General features: G+C 36.7%; 1 protein-coding gene across 4 annotated transcripts in view; it reads right to left on the bottom strand.

The window, feature by feature from the left end:
- DYNC2H1 (dynein cytoplasmic 2 heavy chain 1) overlaps nt 1-18213 on the bottom strand; it is a 374133-nt gene that overhangs the window by 330504 nt on the left and 25416 nt on the right. For all 4 annotated transcript variants that reach the window (XM_063784470.1, XM_063784471.1, XM_063784472.1 and 1 more), the window contains exons 16-21: nt 17111-17250; nt 16797-17025; nt 9328-9455; nt 4526-4641; nt 3796-3923; nt 125-274 (exon numbers count right to left, since the gene is read on the bottom strand). In XM_063784470.1, the coding sequence (XP_063640540.1) occupies nt 125-274; nt 3796-3923; nt 4526-4641; nt 9328-9455; nt 16797-17025; nt 17111-17250 (891 nt within the window). The remainder of the gene's footprint in view (nt 1-124; nt 275-3795; nt 3924-4525; nt 4642-9327; nt 9456-16796; nt 17026-17110; nt 17251-18213) is intronic.

Raw genomic sequence — 18213 nt, 5'->3', positions numbered from 1 at the left:
GAGGTCAATTTCAACAGCCACATTAAATTATTATAAACCTGGGCTATAAAGGAATAAAAGATAAGCAAGAAATCTTAAGTAAGAAAAAAGTTCCCATTTTAATAAATAACTAAAACATTCTAACCTGGTCTTTAATCATAAGTTGGTGACTTTCCATCATTAACTCAAATTTATCCCACTTGGCTTTCAAATTACTAATTGTTTCTAAACCTCCACCAGCCACAGTTCGTAAAAGTCTGTTTTTGTCTTCAGCTTCTTGAAATAAGGGCAAAATCTAAAGGTTAAAAAAAAAAAAACAAATTGAATAACAACCTATTTTATCAAATCTCTTAAGATTTCATTTATTTTAATTTTTGTTTCATAACTTTATTTTTTAAATTAAGATTTTTGCATTTAAACAGTTTGTTAAATTCCTATATATTCTGATTTGGCAGAAAAAAATTCCTGGATATAAACTTTCTGATGGTTATTTTTTACTATACACAAATTCAACTAAGGCACTCTAACATCAGAGGTTAAAAAAGATGAAGTAGTAATATGAGACTAAATGAAATCCATAAAGATAATACTATAGTTTATCAAAGTAAAGTTCTTATTATAAATGGTCCATTCACAAGAAAATGCTAAAGAGGTTTCTAAAGGAGCTAAAATTAGTGATTATCTAAGAGCATAAGTTAACTAAATTATCCGACTTAATAGAGAAGGAAAGTCATGAAAAAAGGTACTTAAGAAACAGACAACTAAAGAAGTGAAATTAAGCTCATGCATTCAGGGTTTTTAACTGAAGTGCCCTAAGTTGTATATAGCTAACAGTTTGTTAAACAGTTTGGGTGTAGGTCAATGGGTGCTAAACTGCTGGAATTGCCTCTAAGGCTTTTAAAGCTCTGTAAAACAACAGTATCCTATAATTAATATCTGTACTTTTACTATTCAATAAAGCAATAAAATCCATTTAAACATTTTTAAATATCAGTATGCATATATAATAAAACAGACAACAAAGGAAATTCAAATATAACTGATTGGACAGGCCTGGCAGCTCACACCTGTAATTCTAGCACTTTGGGAGGCCGAGGTGAGGGGATTAAGATTAACCTAAGCAACATAGTGAGAATGCATCTCTAAAAAATATATTTTAAAAATTAACTGGGCATGGTGGTGCACACCTGTACTCCTAGCTACTGAGGAGGCTGAAGCAGGAAGACTGCTTGGGCCCAGGAGTTTGAGGCTGCAGTGAACTATGATTGGACACCTCAGGATTTTAATTTTCTACACGTGAACAGAACTCCAGTTAGCCTGTAAAACATATCACCATAGTTTCCTAGTCTACCTACCTCCAGTCCTACCACTCAAATCCACATACCAACAAACAGACATACCAAAAGAGAATTATATAATACTTTGCTATATAAAATCCAGCAACAGCTCCCCAGTGCCCACAGAATATGAGATTCTAAGGTCCCTGATATGGCTCACATGAAGATTCTGCCTAGTTCTTTTATTATCTCATGCCACTTCCTACCTCACATATTACCTCTTATAATACCTAATTGCTTGCTGTTCCCAGCAAACAACATCAATTTCTCCTTTAGCTTTTGTGACACTACAATCTCTTGTCTTTCCTCCCACTCCATTTATGTCCTTTGCTCCTCATCCTATGCTTGAAGTCTAAATTTTGCAAAGTTCAAGCCTGGTCTTACACCCTGTGTTTATTATCTACCAGTTGGTCTAAGCCAATCCCAAGGCTTAAGTATCATAGATAGAAAGAAGACTTCAAAATTTGTGTTTGTAGTCCTTACCTTTACTCTAAATTCCACATTCCTCATTTGATTTCTACCAGACAACTCAATCTCCACCACTTCTAAACTCCAGTTGCTCCTCTAGTCATCCCTATTTCAGGAAATGGCACCAATATTTTCCCAGCTGCTCAAGCCAAACTCCTAAGACACATTTTGATTTATCTTTCTCTAACCACACCCACCCCTATACATCATCAATCAGTGGAGATATAGTTCTATCTCCACTACCACTACATGATACAAGCTTCCATCATCTCTTGTCTATCATATTGTAATATCCTACTAACTGGCCTGTCCACCACTATTGTCTCCCTCCAATTCATTTTCCACAGAGCATCTAGAGTCATCACTTCAAAATGTCAGAGATATTGTGTCACTCCCCCACTTAAAGCCCTCTAAAGACTTTCTTATTACACTCAGAATAAAATACGAACTTCTTACAATTTCTAAAAGCATCTTCGTAATCTGGCCCTTGCCTCTCTTTCCAATTGCACCTCATACCATTCTCTTCCTTGAATACTATGCTCTCTTAATAATTAACTCTCTTGATACTGTTTACATCTATCTGTTCCTTAAGCATACCAAGCTCCTTCTCTACCTTAAGATCTTTGTACATGCTATTCATTGTTTTAGGAATGATCTGTCCCCAAATCTCAGAATGGTTGGCTCTTTCTTATCTTTCAGGTCTCAGCTCAAATGTCATCTCTCTGAGAAGATATCCCATGATCACCCACCCTAAGTAATAACCCCTAGTTGAGCATACTCATCCTCACTTCTCTCCTCCCTCTCTCTCTATCCTCTTTTGCTCACTCTCTCTCTCACACACACACACACACGCACACACGTGTATGTTCCATGAGAATAGAATATGTTCACAGCTGCATCCCCAACTCCTAGTACAATGCCTGGAATACATCAAGTGATCCATACATATCAGTCAAATGCCTCTGCTAACTGCCACAGCTCATAACCATTCCTATTTTAGTTAATTCCTTCTACTAGATGGATACATTATTTTATTCACCTTTAAACCCTCTTTAATACCTTTAAGTCTATCACATAAAAGTCTGTAATTCTTTCCACTGCAGTGGTATGTTATTTTATTCACCTTGAATCTCTCTTTATAATTTTAAGTGGGGGCACATAAGTTTGTACACTAATTTGAATTATTTCTCCTTCTTGCTCCAAACATAACTAAAATCTCTATAATATGTTATAAAACTTTGGCTTGTCTATTCTGGGCTCTAGCCTTCTGGATAGTTTTTTATGAATCTTTACCATTCTCCTTTGTATTTAATTATGAACTCTTCCATTATGTATGTATGTGTATATGTGTACTCCTAGTTTAGCTCTTAACTTCATACTTTTGCATCCTAAAGTTATAACTCTAAAGGTAATAGTATGAATTATTTAAGTTTACTTTTACTCTAATATGCCACATCATAAAATAGACTGCAAATAGATCTGAAAACAATACTATTACTGTTTCATTACACCAATAGTGCATCAAAAGTCTATTTATTTATTTATTTATTTACTTATTTATTTATTTATTTTGAGACAGAGTCTCGCTCTGTCACCCAGGCTGGAGTGCAGTGGCACGATCTTGGCTCACTGCAACCTCTGCCTCCCAGGTTCAAGAGATTCTCCTGCCTCAGCCTCCTGAATAGCTGGGATTACAGGCACCCACCACCACAACCGGCTAATTTTTGTATTTTTAACAGATACGGGGTTTGACCATGTTGGTCAGGCTGGTCTCGAACTCCCAACCTCGTGATCTGCCTGCCTTGGCCTCCCAAAGTGCTGAGATTACAGGCATGAGCCACCATGCCCAGCCAAGAGTCTAATCATGAGCTAACCAGGTAAGCCAGACTATTGTGGACCTCCTTATAATGTTGAGATTATATATTTGTAAATAATGACATAAAATTACCTAATTTAAACATTTTCCATGCAGTAAAAAGTAATAATAATAATTTTACTTTGTGATTCTCACCTCTGGCTTCCGTTCTTGTAACTTACTATATCGTAGATTTGCATCACCAATTTCTTCCACAGACTGGGGCATAATTGTTAAGACTTCCATAGCCTCAGTAACAAATGTATCAATTTCATGTAAATGAGCTGAGTGGTAACATTGAAATACAAGAAATGTAATTATTACCATCAAAAATACTAAATTACATAATTTCTAAATCATGGGGTGGTAGAAGTAATCAGTACATGGAATACAATAAGTTCTAAATTATCATTTGCTTTCATAAAACAAAATTTCAAGATGTGGAATAAGCAAAGAAATTTCTTCCCATGAAAGTTTAGTTGTTTCACGTTGTATTTAAAAATTTTAAGAAAAGCTTAAAATGCATTATTGCAATTTTCGTCTTTTAAACAACATACTAAAACATCTCAGTTTTAAAGAAAAAGAAGAAACTGTGGTATTTTGAAAAATACTTTGTCATTTGAGGAGATAAGCAGAAATACATTATATCAGAATTACTACCTTTCTCAGCTACAAATGCAACAATCTAATACTAGCTCAGACTGCAAATAATAAAGATGTCTTCATTTTAGACCTCCAAATGATTGAATATGGACTTTTCCTGCTTTTTTAAAATTAGTTCAGTTTTGGTTTTTAATGATCATCGAAATTCAAATTTTATAACTATCAAAGTACATGCTTCTACATATCAAATTAAGTAAAAATAAAAATTAAAATGTGTATTTACCCTGTATGGACTTCTTCAAAGAAAGAACAAGCAGATCAAATAACTTCTGGATGAGATCATCAATCACAGTCTTCACGGGGTTGCAATTAATATTTAAACAATCTACCTTGACAGCACTGAAAAATGTCAATGGACATATTTTGACATGGAAAAGACTAATTAGAGGAAAAGAGTCTCATATAATATTATAATGATTTCATGTAATACACTTAAAAATGTATGTCAGCAGTAATATGGTGATCTTTAAGCACATTTAGATTTAATTTAGCAAAAATGCCTTACACATACTATTTTGAAGTTTTTCATTGAGCAATCATTTTGTTATAATACTAGAAGTTTAATCATCCAGCATATCAGCTTCAAAAAAAGTGGTACGTTATGAATTAGTAAAGTGTCAAAAGAATATATTTAAATATTAATGAGCTTCTCTTGTCACAGCATGTAACACACCTATTTAAATATTTATAAAATAAATTTACTATCCTGTAGCCAAAATACAAACAATAAAAATAAGGCAAAATTAAATATAGATAGAAAGTGAATTTAGATTATTAAAGCACTAAAACAATAAAATGATAAGACATCATTTTACACTTATCAAATTGAAAAAAAATGTAATGAATGGTTACTCTGAATCTTCAATTGTGTGGGCAAACAGAATTCCCAGAACTGTTAGAATATAAAACAATGCAATCTTTGTAAAGAGCAATGTACATGTCAAATAATTTTAAACTGGCATATCCTTTGTCTTAACAACTCTACCTTTAGAATTTATCCTAAGACACATTTCAAGGCAGGCTCCAAGATTTATACACAAGCATTTTCATGAAAGCACTGACTATAATAGTGAAAAGTTTGAAACAAGATAAATATAGAAATGGCAAAATAAATTTTTATATATACCTATAATTAAAAATCACATTTTTGATGTGCAGATGATAACATGGCAAAATACCGATGAAATAGTATTCCATAAAAATAGCAGAATAGGCCAGGCACAGTGACCTGTAATCCTAGCACTTTAGGAGGCAGAAGCAGGTGGATCGCCTGAGGTCAGGAGTTCAGAACCAGCCTGGCCCACATGGTGAGACCCCTGTCTCTACTAAAAATATAAAAATTAGCCAGGCATGGTGGCGCACGCCTGTAATCCCAGGTACTCAGGAGGCTGAGGTAGGAGAATTGCTTGAACCCAGAAGGCAGAGGTTGCAGTAAGCCAAGATCACACTACTGCACTCCAGCATGGGCGACAGAGTGAGATTCAGTCTCAAAAAATAAACAAACAAACAAACAAATAGCAGGATATAATATAATCTACATTTTATAAGTGTATTAATATGTCCAAAACATCAAATATTAACATGAATTGTCTCTGTACTTCACTACATTTAAAACAATTTATAAAACAAATGTACTATTTTAATAATCAGAAAACAAGTATAAAGTTTTTAAATGAGTAATTATTTCCATTGTACCCCAATGCAAATTGTAATGTCCTAACCAAAGAGAAGCTGATCCAGACTCAGTCATCTGAGGAAAATCTCATATTTATCTTAAATTATACAAAGTTAAAACAAATCTGAAAACTTTGGTCAAAAAGGTTATTCGGAAAGCTATTTGCCTTTCTTAAAGCATAGAGCCAGGTGAGATCCTTAAGAGGCAAATTATATGTTTTAATTACGTACCATTTTATTTGAAAATATAATTTTCTTTTAAAGTTTTACTTATTTATTCTCAATCACCTACTAGCTGGAGAAGTTTAAACTACAGTTCTTAACAACCAAAAGCTATATATAACAGCCAATTTTCTTGACACATGAAGTTATAAAATTTCTGAAATCCTGACACGTAAAGACTCATGATTTATGATACTTGATACATGAAGATATGTGATTTTGGAAAACCTAAAAGATTATATTATACTGTATTTTGCTAATGAATTAACATAAAGTGATCTAATTACAGCAAAGAAGTTTTACTCACTAACTACAGAGTGCTGTGGACAAGGCTAACATTCATCTTTCATTTGAAAATATTCACAATATGAAACTGAGATTCTGTTCAGCCATAGATAGAAATGGAAGATGACTCATTATATATCAAAGATGCATATTCAAAAATGATTTTCTTATGATACTATCTAAAATACATCACTAGAACACAGCTTTTCTAATCTTACAGCATTTCCAAAAAGTACCGATAAAATAAATGTGTATGTTTGGTATGTGCATATGTATGTATTCACTTAGATGAATACATGTTAATTTGTTAGCAAGAATGACAAAATGAAAAATACAGTGTGGGATAGGCATTGTTGTTTTTATTTTTTTTTCTTTTGGCAAGGATCATAAATAGGAAAGCTATCTATAGTAAGGGACAAAAAAATAGTAGAGGAAGCAGTAGAGGTTCTTAGGCAGTCAGGTGACAGCATTAAGTCAAAGAAGATGGGCAAGATTGGGATCAAAGGCAAGGCCCAATAGAGAAGAAAACCCCCATGTGCAAGCACTACAAAAGCACTATCTTTTCCTTACTTTAAACTAATATTAATGGTACTACCAGTATCCAAATCACCCACGCTCAAACCCTCAAGTCATTTGTCTCTTCCTATTCCTAATCCCTCATCTTCCTCCAATAAATAAAACTTAATTCCTCATACTATTTCCTCCTCCTCATTTTGAGCACCAGCAAGATAATTCAATTAATTATTATGGCCAGGCATGGTGGTTCATGCCTGTAATCCCAGCACTCTGGGAGGCCAAGGTGGGCAGATCACCTCAGGTCAAGAGTTGGAGAGCAGCCTGGCCAACATAATAAACCCCACCTCTACTAAAAATACAAAAAATTAGCCAGGCGTGGTGGCACGTGCCTGTAGTCCCAGCTACTCAGGAGGCTGAGGCAGGGGAATCACTTAAACCCAAGAGGTGGAGGTTGCAGTGAGCAGATATCATGCCACTACACTCCAGCCTGGGTGACACAGCAAGACTCTGTCTCAAAAAATTATTATTATTATTATCATTATTATTACTGGTCTTCTGGATGACTGACAGACTAGCCAGTCTGCCTCCAGGATCTCTTTATCCCACCATATATCTGTGTTTCCAGATTAAATTTCCTAATGAACAGCTTTGGTACTGACACACTCCTGTTTAGAACCCTTTAAAGGCTAATCATCCCAAAATGAATAAAATCCAAATTCTCTATTTTTGAATGTAAGACTCCCAGATCTATACCTTATCTACACCTTTCCAGGATCATCTCCCTCTAGTCCCTAATAAAACATTAACTCTAATAACATTTTCAATTAACCAACTTCATCTTTTCAGCACACAATTCCTTTTGCTAAGAGGTTCTTTTTTACCCTCCCATTTTCATTTGCACCTGTCAAAATCCTAGTTCCAGTGTTACTATCCTAACAAAGATTTTCCTTGATTTTGTCCCAGACAGAGGGGATGTCATCATCCTCTGAATCCCCATAGTTTTAGTTCAGTTTTAATATGGAATATAGACTATTCCACCACCTGATATTAATCACAATTAAAAGTAACTAATATTTATTGAAAATATACCCTGTGCCAGTTACTTATATGGAAACACTTACTTATCTCAAAATACTATGAGATTAATAACTATTGTTGCTAATATTTTTTTTTTTTTTTTTTTTTTTTTGAGACGGAGTCTCGCTCAGTCGCCCAGGCTGGAGTGCAGTGGCGCGATCTCGGCTCACTGCAAGCTCCGCCTCCCGGGTTCACGCCATTCTCCTGCCTCAGCCTCCTGAGTAGCTGGGACTACAGGCGCCCGCTACCACGCCCGGCTAATTTTTTGTATTTTTAGTAGAGACGGGGTTTCACCGTGTTAGCCAGGATGGCCTCGATCTCCTGACCTTGTGATCCGCCCGCCTCGGCCTCCCAAAGTGCTGGGATTACAGGCGTGAGCCACCGCGGTTGCTAATATTTTAAAGCTAAAGAAATTTAGGTTCACAATTTCAATGACTGTCAGTCATACAGCTGGTAACAGCTGCCTAACTCCAGAGCCCACTTACTTAACCCCTGTGTGTACTTGACTTAATCATCAAATATATTTGTCTTATTGCACTACCAGAGAATAAGCAATTCATCTTAGGTCCTCTGTCTTCTTCCTCTTCGTACTCCTAAAGCACAAAGTTTTGCATTTTATAAATGCGCACTAAGTATTTATTGAAAGAATGAAAACATAAATTAATAAAAGTGATATTATCCTTTATAGGTGACATATGCATGATTACACAAGGCCTTTCATGGAACTTATTACTAAGAGTGGTTCTAGTGGTGAGTATTTCAAATACAAGGAGACTATATTCTCAAGTAGCTGAGTTGCCCCTCAGAGGCTTTTGTCCACATTTAGGGCAATACTTAGATGCAGCACTATGTTGTGTGCCTTCCAGGACATCTTGAAAGGAAGCAGAGCAGTACAAAAGCAGAGTGAAATGTCACTAGCTTTATATTCTCTAGTATGCTCTCACCAGTAGCTTCTAACCATACTGAGATTGTGCCAATGCATATCAAACATAGCTCTTCATACCAGATGAAGATAGAAGCCTCTTTCTTCAGTCTATTTTACCTAAATAGGTCTCCGCCAGCAGAGCTTCTAGAAGGAAAACTTGTTTTATTATCTGTAATGCCCTACCTAGATGATACTCAAGTGTCATAAATGAGATCTGGAGGAGGCAAGAAGCTGATGTGACTTCAATGCCACTAAGTAGAGAGCTCCCTTACTGTCCATGTCAAAAAATTATTATGGTACGTAAGTACTACATTAACCTCCAATACCTTGGAAGTCGTTCTACTTCTTTCCCTTTTATTTTTAATGCTTTAAAATTTTTCTCCCAATCATGTACAGTAAAAAGATGCTTTTCCACCAGAGCTTCCATATCAACTTGCCCAATTACAATCCATTCCTATTTAAAGAAAGAAAAAAAGTATTATTAAAGACACAGAACCAATACGTTAACATATAATAGAATAGGATTCAACTATTAAAACCAATAAAAAGAGGAAAATATGAGGTATTCAAGTGTCAATTTAAGTAATATAATCATTACTGCACAGCCTAAAGAATAAACAGAAAAAAGAGATTTAATATGCAAATGCAGTGATCATAAACTTTTAAAGAAAATTATATAAACCCTCTGTTTAGATTCTCTTCTCAAATTAAATAATACAAAACTTCAAAGGTGGAATCATTTCTGCAAAATCAAGAGTCACTATAGGCTACAAATCTGAAAGGGTCCAGATTCATCCTAGAAATCTAAGACACAGAAGTATTGCAGTGGCAGTTAAGAAACTGGTCAAATTTTCAGTCATATGTCTCAGGATCAATACAAATGAGAAATACAATTAGTTTACACTTAAAGTTAGTTGGGATGATATACTTAAACGGAAATAAGCTGTTAAATAGCCCTGATTTCAGTAACATTTGAGGGCTTCAGAAGAAGAATTCAAATTGACACAACAGAACCATATCACATTCTAAACTGACACATTTTCTTTTTTTCTTGACATGGAGTCTCGCTCTGCCACCCAGCCTGGAGTACAGTGGTGCGATCTAAGCTCACTGAAACCTCCACCTCCCTGGTTTAAATGATTCTCCTACTTCAGCCTCCATGGTAATTGGGATTACAGGTGACCACCACCATGCCCAGATAATTTTTGTATTTTAATAAAGATGATGTTTCGCCATGTTGACGAGGCTGGTCTCAAACTCCTGACCTCAAATGATCCATTAGCCTCAGCATCCCAAAGTGCCAGGATTACAGGCATGAGCCACCACGCCCAACCCGCCAAGATGACACAACTATTTTAAAAAATAAAAAGCGAAGATGGCCGAATAGGAACAGCTCCCATCTACAGTTCCCAGCATGAGCGACGCAGAAGACAGGTGATTTCTGCATTTCCATCTGAGGTACCAGGTTCATCTCACTAGGGAGTGCCAGACAGTGGGTGCAGGACAGTGGGTGCAGCGCATCGTGCGCGAGCCGAAGCAGGGTGAGGCATTGCCTCATTCGCGAAGTGCAAGGAGTCAGGGAGCTCCCTTTCCTAGTCAAAGAAAGGGGTGACAGACGGCACCTGGAAAATCAGGTCACTCCCACCCTAATACTACACTTTTCCGATGGGCTTAAAAAACGGCGCACCAGGAGATTATATCCTGCACCTGGCTCGGAGGGTCCTATGCCCACGGAGTCTCGCTGACTGCTAGCACAGCAGTCTGAGATCAAACTGCAAGGTGGCAGCGAGGCTGGGGGAGGGGCGCCCGCCATTGCCCAGGCTTGCTTAGGTAAACAAAGCAGGTGGGAAGCTTGAACTGGGTGGAGCCCACCACAGCTCAAGGAGGCCTGCCTGCCTCTGTAGGCTCCACTTCTGGGGGCAGGGCACAGACAAACAAAAAGACAGCAGTAACCTCTGCAGAATTAAATGTCCCTGTCTGACAGCTTTGAAGAGAGCAATGGTTCTCCCAGCATGCATCTGGAGATCTGAGAACGGGCAGACTGCCTCCTCAAGTGGGTCCCTGACCCCTGACCCCTGAGCAGCCTAACTGGGAGGCACCCCCCAGTAGGGGCAGACTGACACCTCACACGGCCGGGTACTCCTCTGAGACAAAACTTCCAGAGGAAGGATCAGACAGCAGCATTCGTGGTTCACGAAAATCTGCTGTTCTGTAGCCACTGCTACTGATACCCAGGCAAACAGGGTCTGGAGTGCACCTCTAGCAAACTCCAACAGACCTACAGTTGAGGGTCCTGTCTGGTAGAAGGAAAACTAACAAAAAGAAAGGACATCCACACCAAAAACCCATCTGTACATCACCATCATTGAAGACCAAAAGTAGATAAAACCACAAAGATGGGGAAAAAAACAGAGCAGAAAAACTGGAAACTCTAAAAAGCAGAGTGCCACTCCTCCTCCAAAGGAATGCAGTTCCTCACCAGCAACGGAACAAAGCTAGACGGAGAATGACTTTGACGAGTTGAGAGAAGAAGGCTTCAGACGATCAAATTACTCCGAGCTACAGGAGGAAATTCAAACCAAAGGCAAAGAAGTTAAAAACTTTGAAAAAAATTTAGACTAATGTATAACTAGAATAACCAATACAGAGAAGTGTTTAAAGGAGCTGATGGAGCTGAAAGCCAAGACTCGAGAACTACATGAAGAATGCAGAAGCCTCAGGAGCCGATGCGATCAACTGGAAGAAAGGGTATCAGTGATGGAACATGAAATGAATGAAATGAAGCAAGAAGGGAAGTTTAGAGAAAAAGGAATAAAAAGAAACGAACAAAGCCTCCAAGAAATATGGGACTATGTGAAAAGACCAAATCTACGTCTGATTGGTGTACCTGAAAGTGATGGGGAGAATGGAACCAAGTTGGAAAACACTCTGCAGGATATTATCCAGGAGAACTTCCCCAGTCTAGCAAGGCAGGCCAACATTCAGATTCAGGAAATACAGAGAACGTCACAAAGATACTCCTCGAGAAGAGCAACTCCAAGACACATAATTGTCAGATTCACCAAAGTTGAAATGAAGGAAAAAATGGTAAGGGCAGTCAGAGAGAAAGGTCGGGTTACCCACAAAGGGAAGCTCATCAGACTAACAGGGGATCTCTCGGCAGAAACTCTACAAGCCAGAAGAGAGTGGGGGCCAATATTCAACATTCTTAAAGAAAAGAAGTTTCAACCCAGACTTTCATATCCAGCCAAACTAAGCTTCATAAGTGAAGGAGAAAAAAAATACTTTACAGACAAGCAAATGCTGAGAGATTTTGTCACCACCAGGCCTGCCCTAAAAGAGTTCCTGAAGGAAGCACTCAACATGGAAAGGAACAACCGGTACCAGCCGCTGCAAAATCATGCCAAAATGTAAAGACCATCGAGACTAGGAAGAAACTGCATCAACTAACGAGCAAAATAACCAGCTAACATCATAATGACAGGATCAAATTCACACATAACAATATTAACTTTAAATGTAAATATTAAAGACACAATTAAAAGACACAGACTGGCAAATTGGATAAAGAGTCAAGACCCATCAGTGTGCTGTATTCAGGAAACCCATCTTATGTGCAGAGACAACATAGGCTCAAAATAAAAGTATGGAGGAAGATCTAACCAAGCAAATGGAAAACAAAAAAAGGCAGGGGTTTCAATCCTAGTCTCTGATAAAACAGACTTTAAACCAACAAAGATCAAAAGAGACAAAGAAGCCCATTACATAATGGTAAAGGGATCAATTCAACAAGAAGAGCTAACCATCCTAAATATATATGCTCTCAATACAGGAGCACCCAGATTCATAAAGCAAGTCCTGAGTGACCTACAAAGAGACACAGACTCCCACACAATAATAATGGAAGACTTTAACACCCCACTGTCAACATTAGACAGATCAACGAGACAGAAAGTCAACAAGGATACCCAAGAATTGAACTCAGCTCTGCACCAAGCAGACCTAATAGACATCTACAGAACTCTCCACCCCAAATCAACAGAATATACATTTTTTTCAGCACCACACCACACCTATTCCAAAATTGACCACATACTTGGAAGTAAAGCTCTCCTCAGCAAATGTAAAAGAACAGAAATTATAACAAACTGTCTCTCAGACCACAGTGCAATCAAACTAGAACTCAGGATTAAGAAACTCACTCAAAACCGCTCAACTACATGGAAACTGAACAAACTGCTCCTGAATGACTACTGGGTACATAACTAAACGAAGGCAGAAATAAAGATGTTCTTTGAAACCAACGAGAACAAAGACACAATATACCAGAATCTCTGGGATGCATTCAAAGCAGTGTGCAGAGGGAAATTTATAGCACTAAATACCCACAAGAGAAAGCAGGAAAGATCCAAAATTGACACCCTAACATCACAATTAAAAGAACTAGAAAAGCAAGAGCAAACACATTCAAAAGCCAGCAGAAGGCAAGAAATAACTAAAATCAGAGCAGAACTGAAGGAAATAGAGACACAAAAAACCCTGCAAAAAATTAATGAATCCAGGAGCTGGTTTTTTGAAAGGATCAACAAAATTGATAGACCGCTAGCAAGACTAATAAAGAAAAAAAGAGAGAAGAATCAAATAGATGCAATAAAAAATGAAAAAGGGGATATGACCACCGATCCCACAGAAATACAAACTACCATCAGAGAATACTACAAACACCTCTACGCAAATAAACTAGAAAATCTAGAAGAAATGGATAAATTCCTCGACACATACACCCTCCCAAGACTAAACCAGGAAGAAGTTGAATCTCTGAAGAGACCAATAACAGGCTCTGAAATTGTGGCAATAATCAATAGCTTACCAACCAAAAAGAGTCCAGGACCAGATGGATTCACAGCCGAATTCTACCACAGGTACAAGGAGGAACTGGTACCATTCCTTCTGAAACTATTCCAATCAATAGAAAAAGAGGGAATCCTCCCTAACTCATTTTATGAGGCCAGCATCATCCTGATACCAAAGCTGGGCAGAGACACAACCAAAAAAGAGAATTTTAGACCAATATCCTTGATGAACATCGATGCAAAAATCCTCAATAAAATACTGGCAAACCAAATCCAGCAGCACATCAAAAAGCTTATCCACCATGATCAAGTGGGCTTCATCCCTGGGATGCAAGGCTAGTTCAATATACACAAATCAATACATGTAATCCAGCATATAAACAGAACCAAAGACAAAAACCACATGATTATCTCAATAGATACAGAAAAGGCCTTTGACAAAATTCAACAACGCTTCATGCTAAAAACTCTTGATGGGATGTATCTCAAAATAATAAGAGCTATCTATGACAAACCCACAGCCAATATCATACTGAATGGGCAAAAACTGGAAGCATTCCCTTTCAAAACTGGCACAAGACAGGGATGCCCTCTCTCACCACTCCTATTCAACATAATGTTGGAAGTTCTGCCCAGGGCAATTAGGCAGGAGAAGGAAATAAAGGGTATTCAATTAGGAAAAGAAGAAGTCAAATTGCCCCTGTTTGCAGATCACATGATTGGATATCTAGAAAACCCCATTATCTCAGCCCAAAATCTCCTTAAGCTGATAAGCAACTTCAGCAAAGTCTCAGGATACAAAATCAATGTACAAAAATCACAAGCATTTTTATACACCAATAACAGACAAACAGAGAGCCAAATCATGAGTGAACTCCCATTCACAATTGCTTCAAAGAGAATAAAATACCTAGGAATCCAACTTACAAGGGACATGAAGGACCTCTTCAAGGAGAACTACAAACCACTGCTCAAGGAAATAAAAGAGGATACAAACAAATGGAAGAACATTCCATGCTCATGGGTAGGAAGAATCAACATCGTGAAAATGGCCATACTGCCCAAGGTAATTTATAGATTCAATGCCATCCCCATCAAGCTACCAGTGACTTTCTTCACAGAATTGGAAAAAACTACTTTAAAGTTCATATGGAACCAAAAAAGAGCCCACATTGCCAAGTCAATCCTAAGCCAAAAGAACAAAGCTGGAGGCATCACACTACCTGACTTCAAACTATATTACAAGGCTACAGTAACCAAAACAACATGGTACTGGTACCAAAACAGAGATATAGATCAATGGAACAGAACAGAGCCCTCAGAAATAACGCCGCATATGTACAACTATCTGATCTTTGACAAACCTGAGAAAAACAAGCAATGGAGAAAGGATTCCCTATTTAATAAATGGTGCTGGGAAAACTGGCTAGCCATATGTAGAAAGCTGAAACTGGATCCCTTCCTTACACCTTATACAAAAATTAATTCAAGATGGATTAAAGACTTAAACGTTAGACCTAAAACCATAAAAACCCTAGAAGAAAACCTAGGCATTACCATTCAGGACATAGGCATGGGCAAGGACTTCATGTCTAAAACACCAAAAGCAATGGCAACAAAAGACAAAATTGACAAATGGGATCTAATTAAACTAAAGAGCTTCTGCACAGCAAAAGAAACTACCATCAAAGTGAACAGGCAACCTACAAAATGGGAGAAAATTTTCGCAACCTACTCATCTGACAAAGGGCTAATATCCAGAATCTACAATGAACTCAAACAAATTTACAAGAAAAAAACAAACCACTCCATCAAAAAGTGGGCAAAGGACATGAACAGACACTTCTCAAAAGAAGACATTTATGCAGCCAAAAAACACATGAAAAAATGCTCACCATCACTGGCCATCAGAGAAATGCAAATCAAAACCACAGTGAGATACCATCTCACACCAGTTAGAATGGCAATCATTAAAAAGTCAGGAAACAACAGGTGCTGGAGAGGATGTGGAGAAATAGGAACACTTTTACACTGTTGGTGGGACTGTAAACTAGTTCAACCATTGTGGAAGTCAGTGTGGCGATTCCTCGGGGATCTAGAACTAGAAATACCATTTGACCCAGCCATCCCATTACTGGGTATATACCCAAAGGATTATAAATCATGCTGCTATAAAGACACATGCACATGTATGTTTATTGCGGCACTATTCACAATAGCAAAGACTTGGAACCAATCCAAATGTCCAACAATGATAGACTTGATTAAGAAAATGTGGCACATCTACACCATGGAATACTATGCAGCCATAAAAAATGATGAGTTCATGTCCTTTGCAGGGACATGGATGAAATTGGAAATCATCATTCTCAGTAAACTATCGCAAGAACAAAAAACCAAACACCACATGTTCTCACTCATAGGTGGGAATTGAACAATGAGAGCACATGGACACAGGAAGGGGAACATCACACTCTGGGGACTGTTGTGGGGTTGGGGGAGGGGGGAGGGATATTATTAGGAGATATACCTAATGGTAAATGATGAGTTAATGGGTGCAGCACACCAGCATGGCACATGTATACATAGGTAACTAACCTGCACATTGTGCACATGTACCCTAAAAATTAAAGTATAATAATAATAAAATAAATAAATAAATAATAAATTAAAAATTAAAAATAAAAATAAAAAAGCAAAAAAAAAGTTTCTCAATTGTCACAAAATAATCAAAGACAAAAAAAAAAAAACTTTCCCATAACTTTTTTCTCTTCTGCGGTATAAATCTAGGTTGTATAAGTATCTACGAATCCAGCTCTCTGCTTTACCATATTTTAATGTTATGCCACACAAGATAAACTATTAATGTATACATTTAATGTAAATTCAATCAATCAGAAATAATTTTATGATGGAAGGATGGAACATTACATGTTCTATACCTTATGTTGGTGTAAAACAGCTGACAATCTTCTAAACAGATCTTCTGCTTTGCTGAAAATCGTCAAAAATCCACTTGCATTTCTATCAATCATAATAGAAAAAATAGATTCATCTCCTGCCTCACCCACTCCCTTAAACTGATTTGGAATGCCGATGAATCTCTTCATTTCTCTATAGTATTTAGCCCGGATTTCTTCAAAAGGTGGCCTGAATTGTAATCGTCCCTGTCTAAAAGTAAATAAATAACTTTAAAACATAAATTATTAGAAAATTATACAATGAACATTAAATTGGGGATGAAAAAACATCTTACTTGTAAGTTAAGTCTATATTTATTTCTGGCAAATTCTCATTAAGTGCTTCTAAGCCCATCTGGTACTGATGCTCCAGAGCTTTGTACAGTTGATGATTCCAGTGTTGTTTCCATGCATGCATGTCACTTGCTTGGAATCCCTAATATGTTACATTCACATTTTTAATTTAAAAATTAGGCAGTAGAATGGATTTTTCATTTAATACTTTCATGTCACATAATGCACAATTATAATCACAAAAATAAAACCAACTCATTTCAAATATGTAAAACAGGTACATCCTTGTCACTCTCCGTATAAGTTTATTTAGAGACAAATATGAAAATCTAATCTTCATACTTATTAATACTATTTTAAAAGATCAGCAAAATTTAAAAACCAAGCAAATATTAAATGACTTTTATATTTGGACTTTATTTTATGATGTAGTACCACAAATACTGGTTTATTTTGTGAACTTCTTAGTCCTTTTTCAAAAATTCCCATCAAGTACAGCTCTTCTCTTCCCTTCCCACTTCTTACATAATGTAAATCTACTACATATTTTAAAACATATGAGATTTAAAATAGTAGATTGCTCATAAGAATTTACATATTTTTTGCTTCTATACAACCATAAATATATCCATTCTAGTAGTACTTTTGCCTTTTCTTGAAGTTATAAAAACTGAAAAATATTAAATATATGTAAATGTGTGAGACATCTAACTCATATTCTGCTAAGATTCCATTACCATCTACTATGTAGCAGGCTTTGTGCTAGCCACCTTTATATGCATCAACTATTATATCAAAATATGAATAGAACTCAAATTTTACCTCCAAAAAGGAAAAAAATCTGGAATAAAATTATTTCAATCATTAGGATTCTACCTAAACTTAACTTTGTTTTTTACGGCTATCACAATCACCTAGAAGAGAACTAACAAGTGATAGATATTTAAATACCAAGACAAAAACCTACAAATTCTGAATTGAGGAATTTGGCATTCCATAAGACACTACAGGAACTTATTTTTATATTTTTAAATGTAAATTGATTGTTCATATGTGGTCTTTATATATAATTCAGTCAAAAATTATAAATATATTAGGTATTTAT

Source organism: Pan troglodytes, chromosome 9 (genome assembly GCF_028858775.2).
Source record: "Pan troglodytes isolate AG18354 chromosome 9, NHGRI_mPanTro3-v2.0_pri, whole genome shotgun sequence".
Lineage (NCBI taxonomy): Eukaryota > Metazoa > Chordata > Mammalia > Primates > Hominidae > Pan > Pan troglodytes.
The sequence above is the reverse complement of the archived record's forward strand: the minus strand, read 5'-3'. Positions and strand labels throughout refer to the sequence as shown.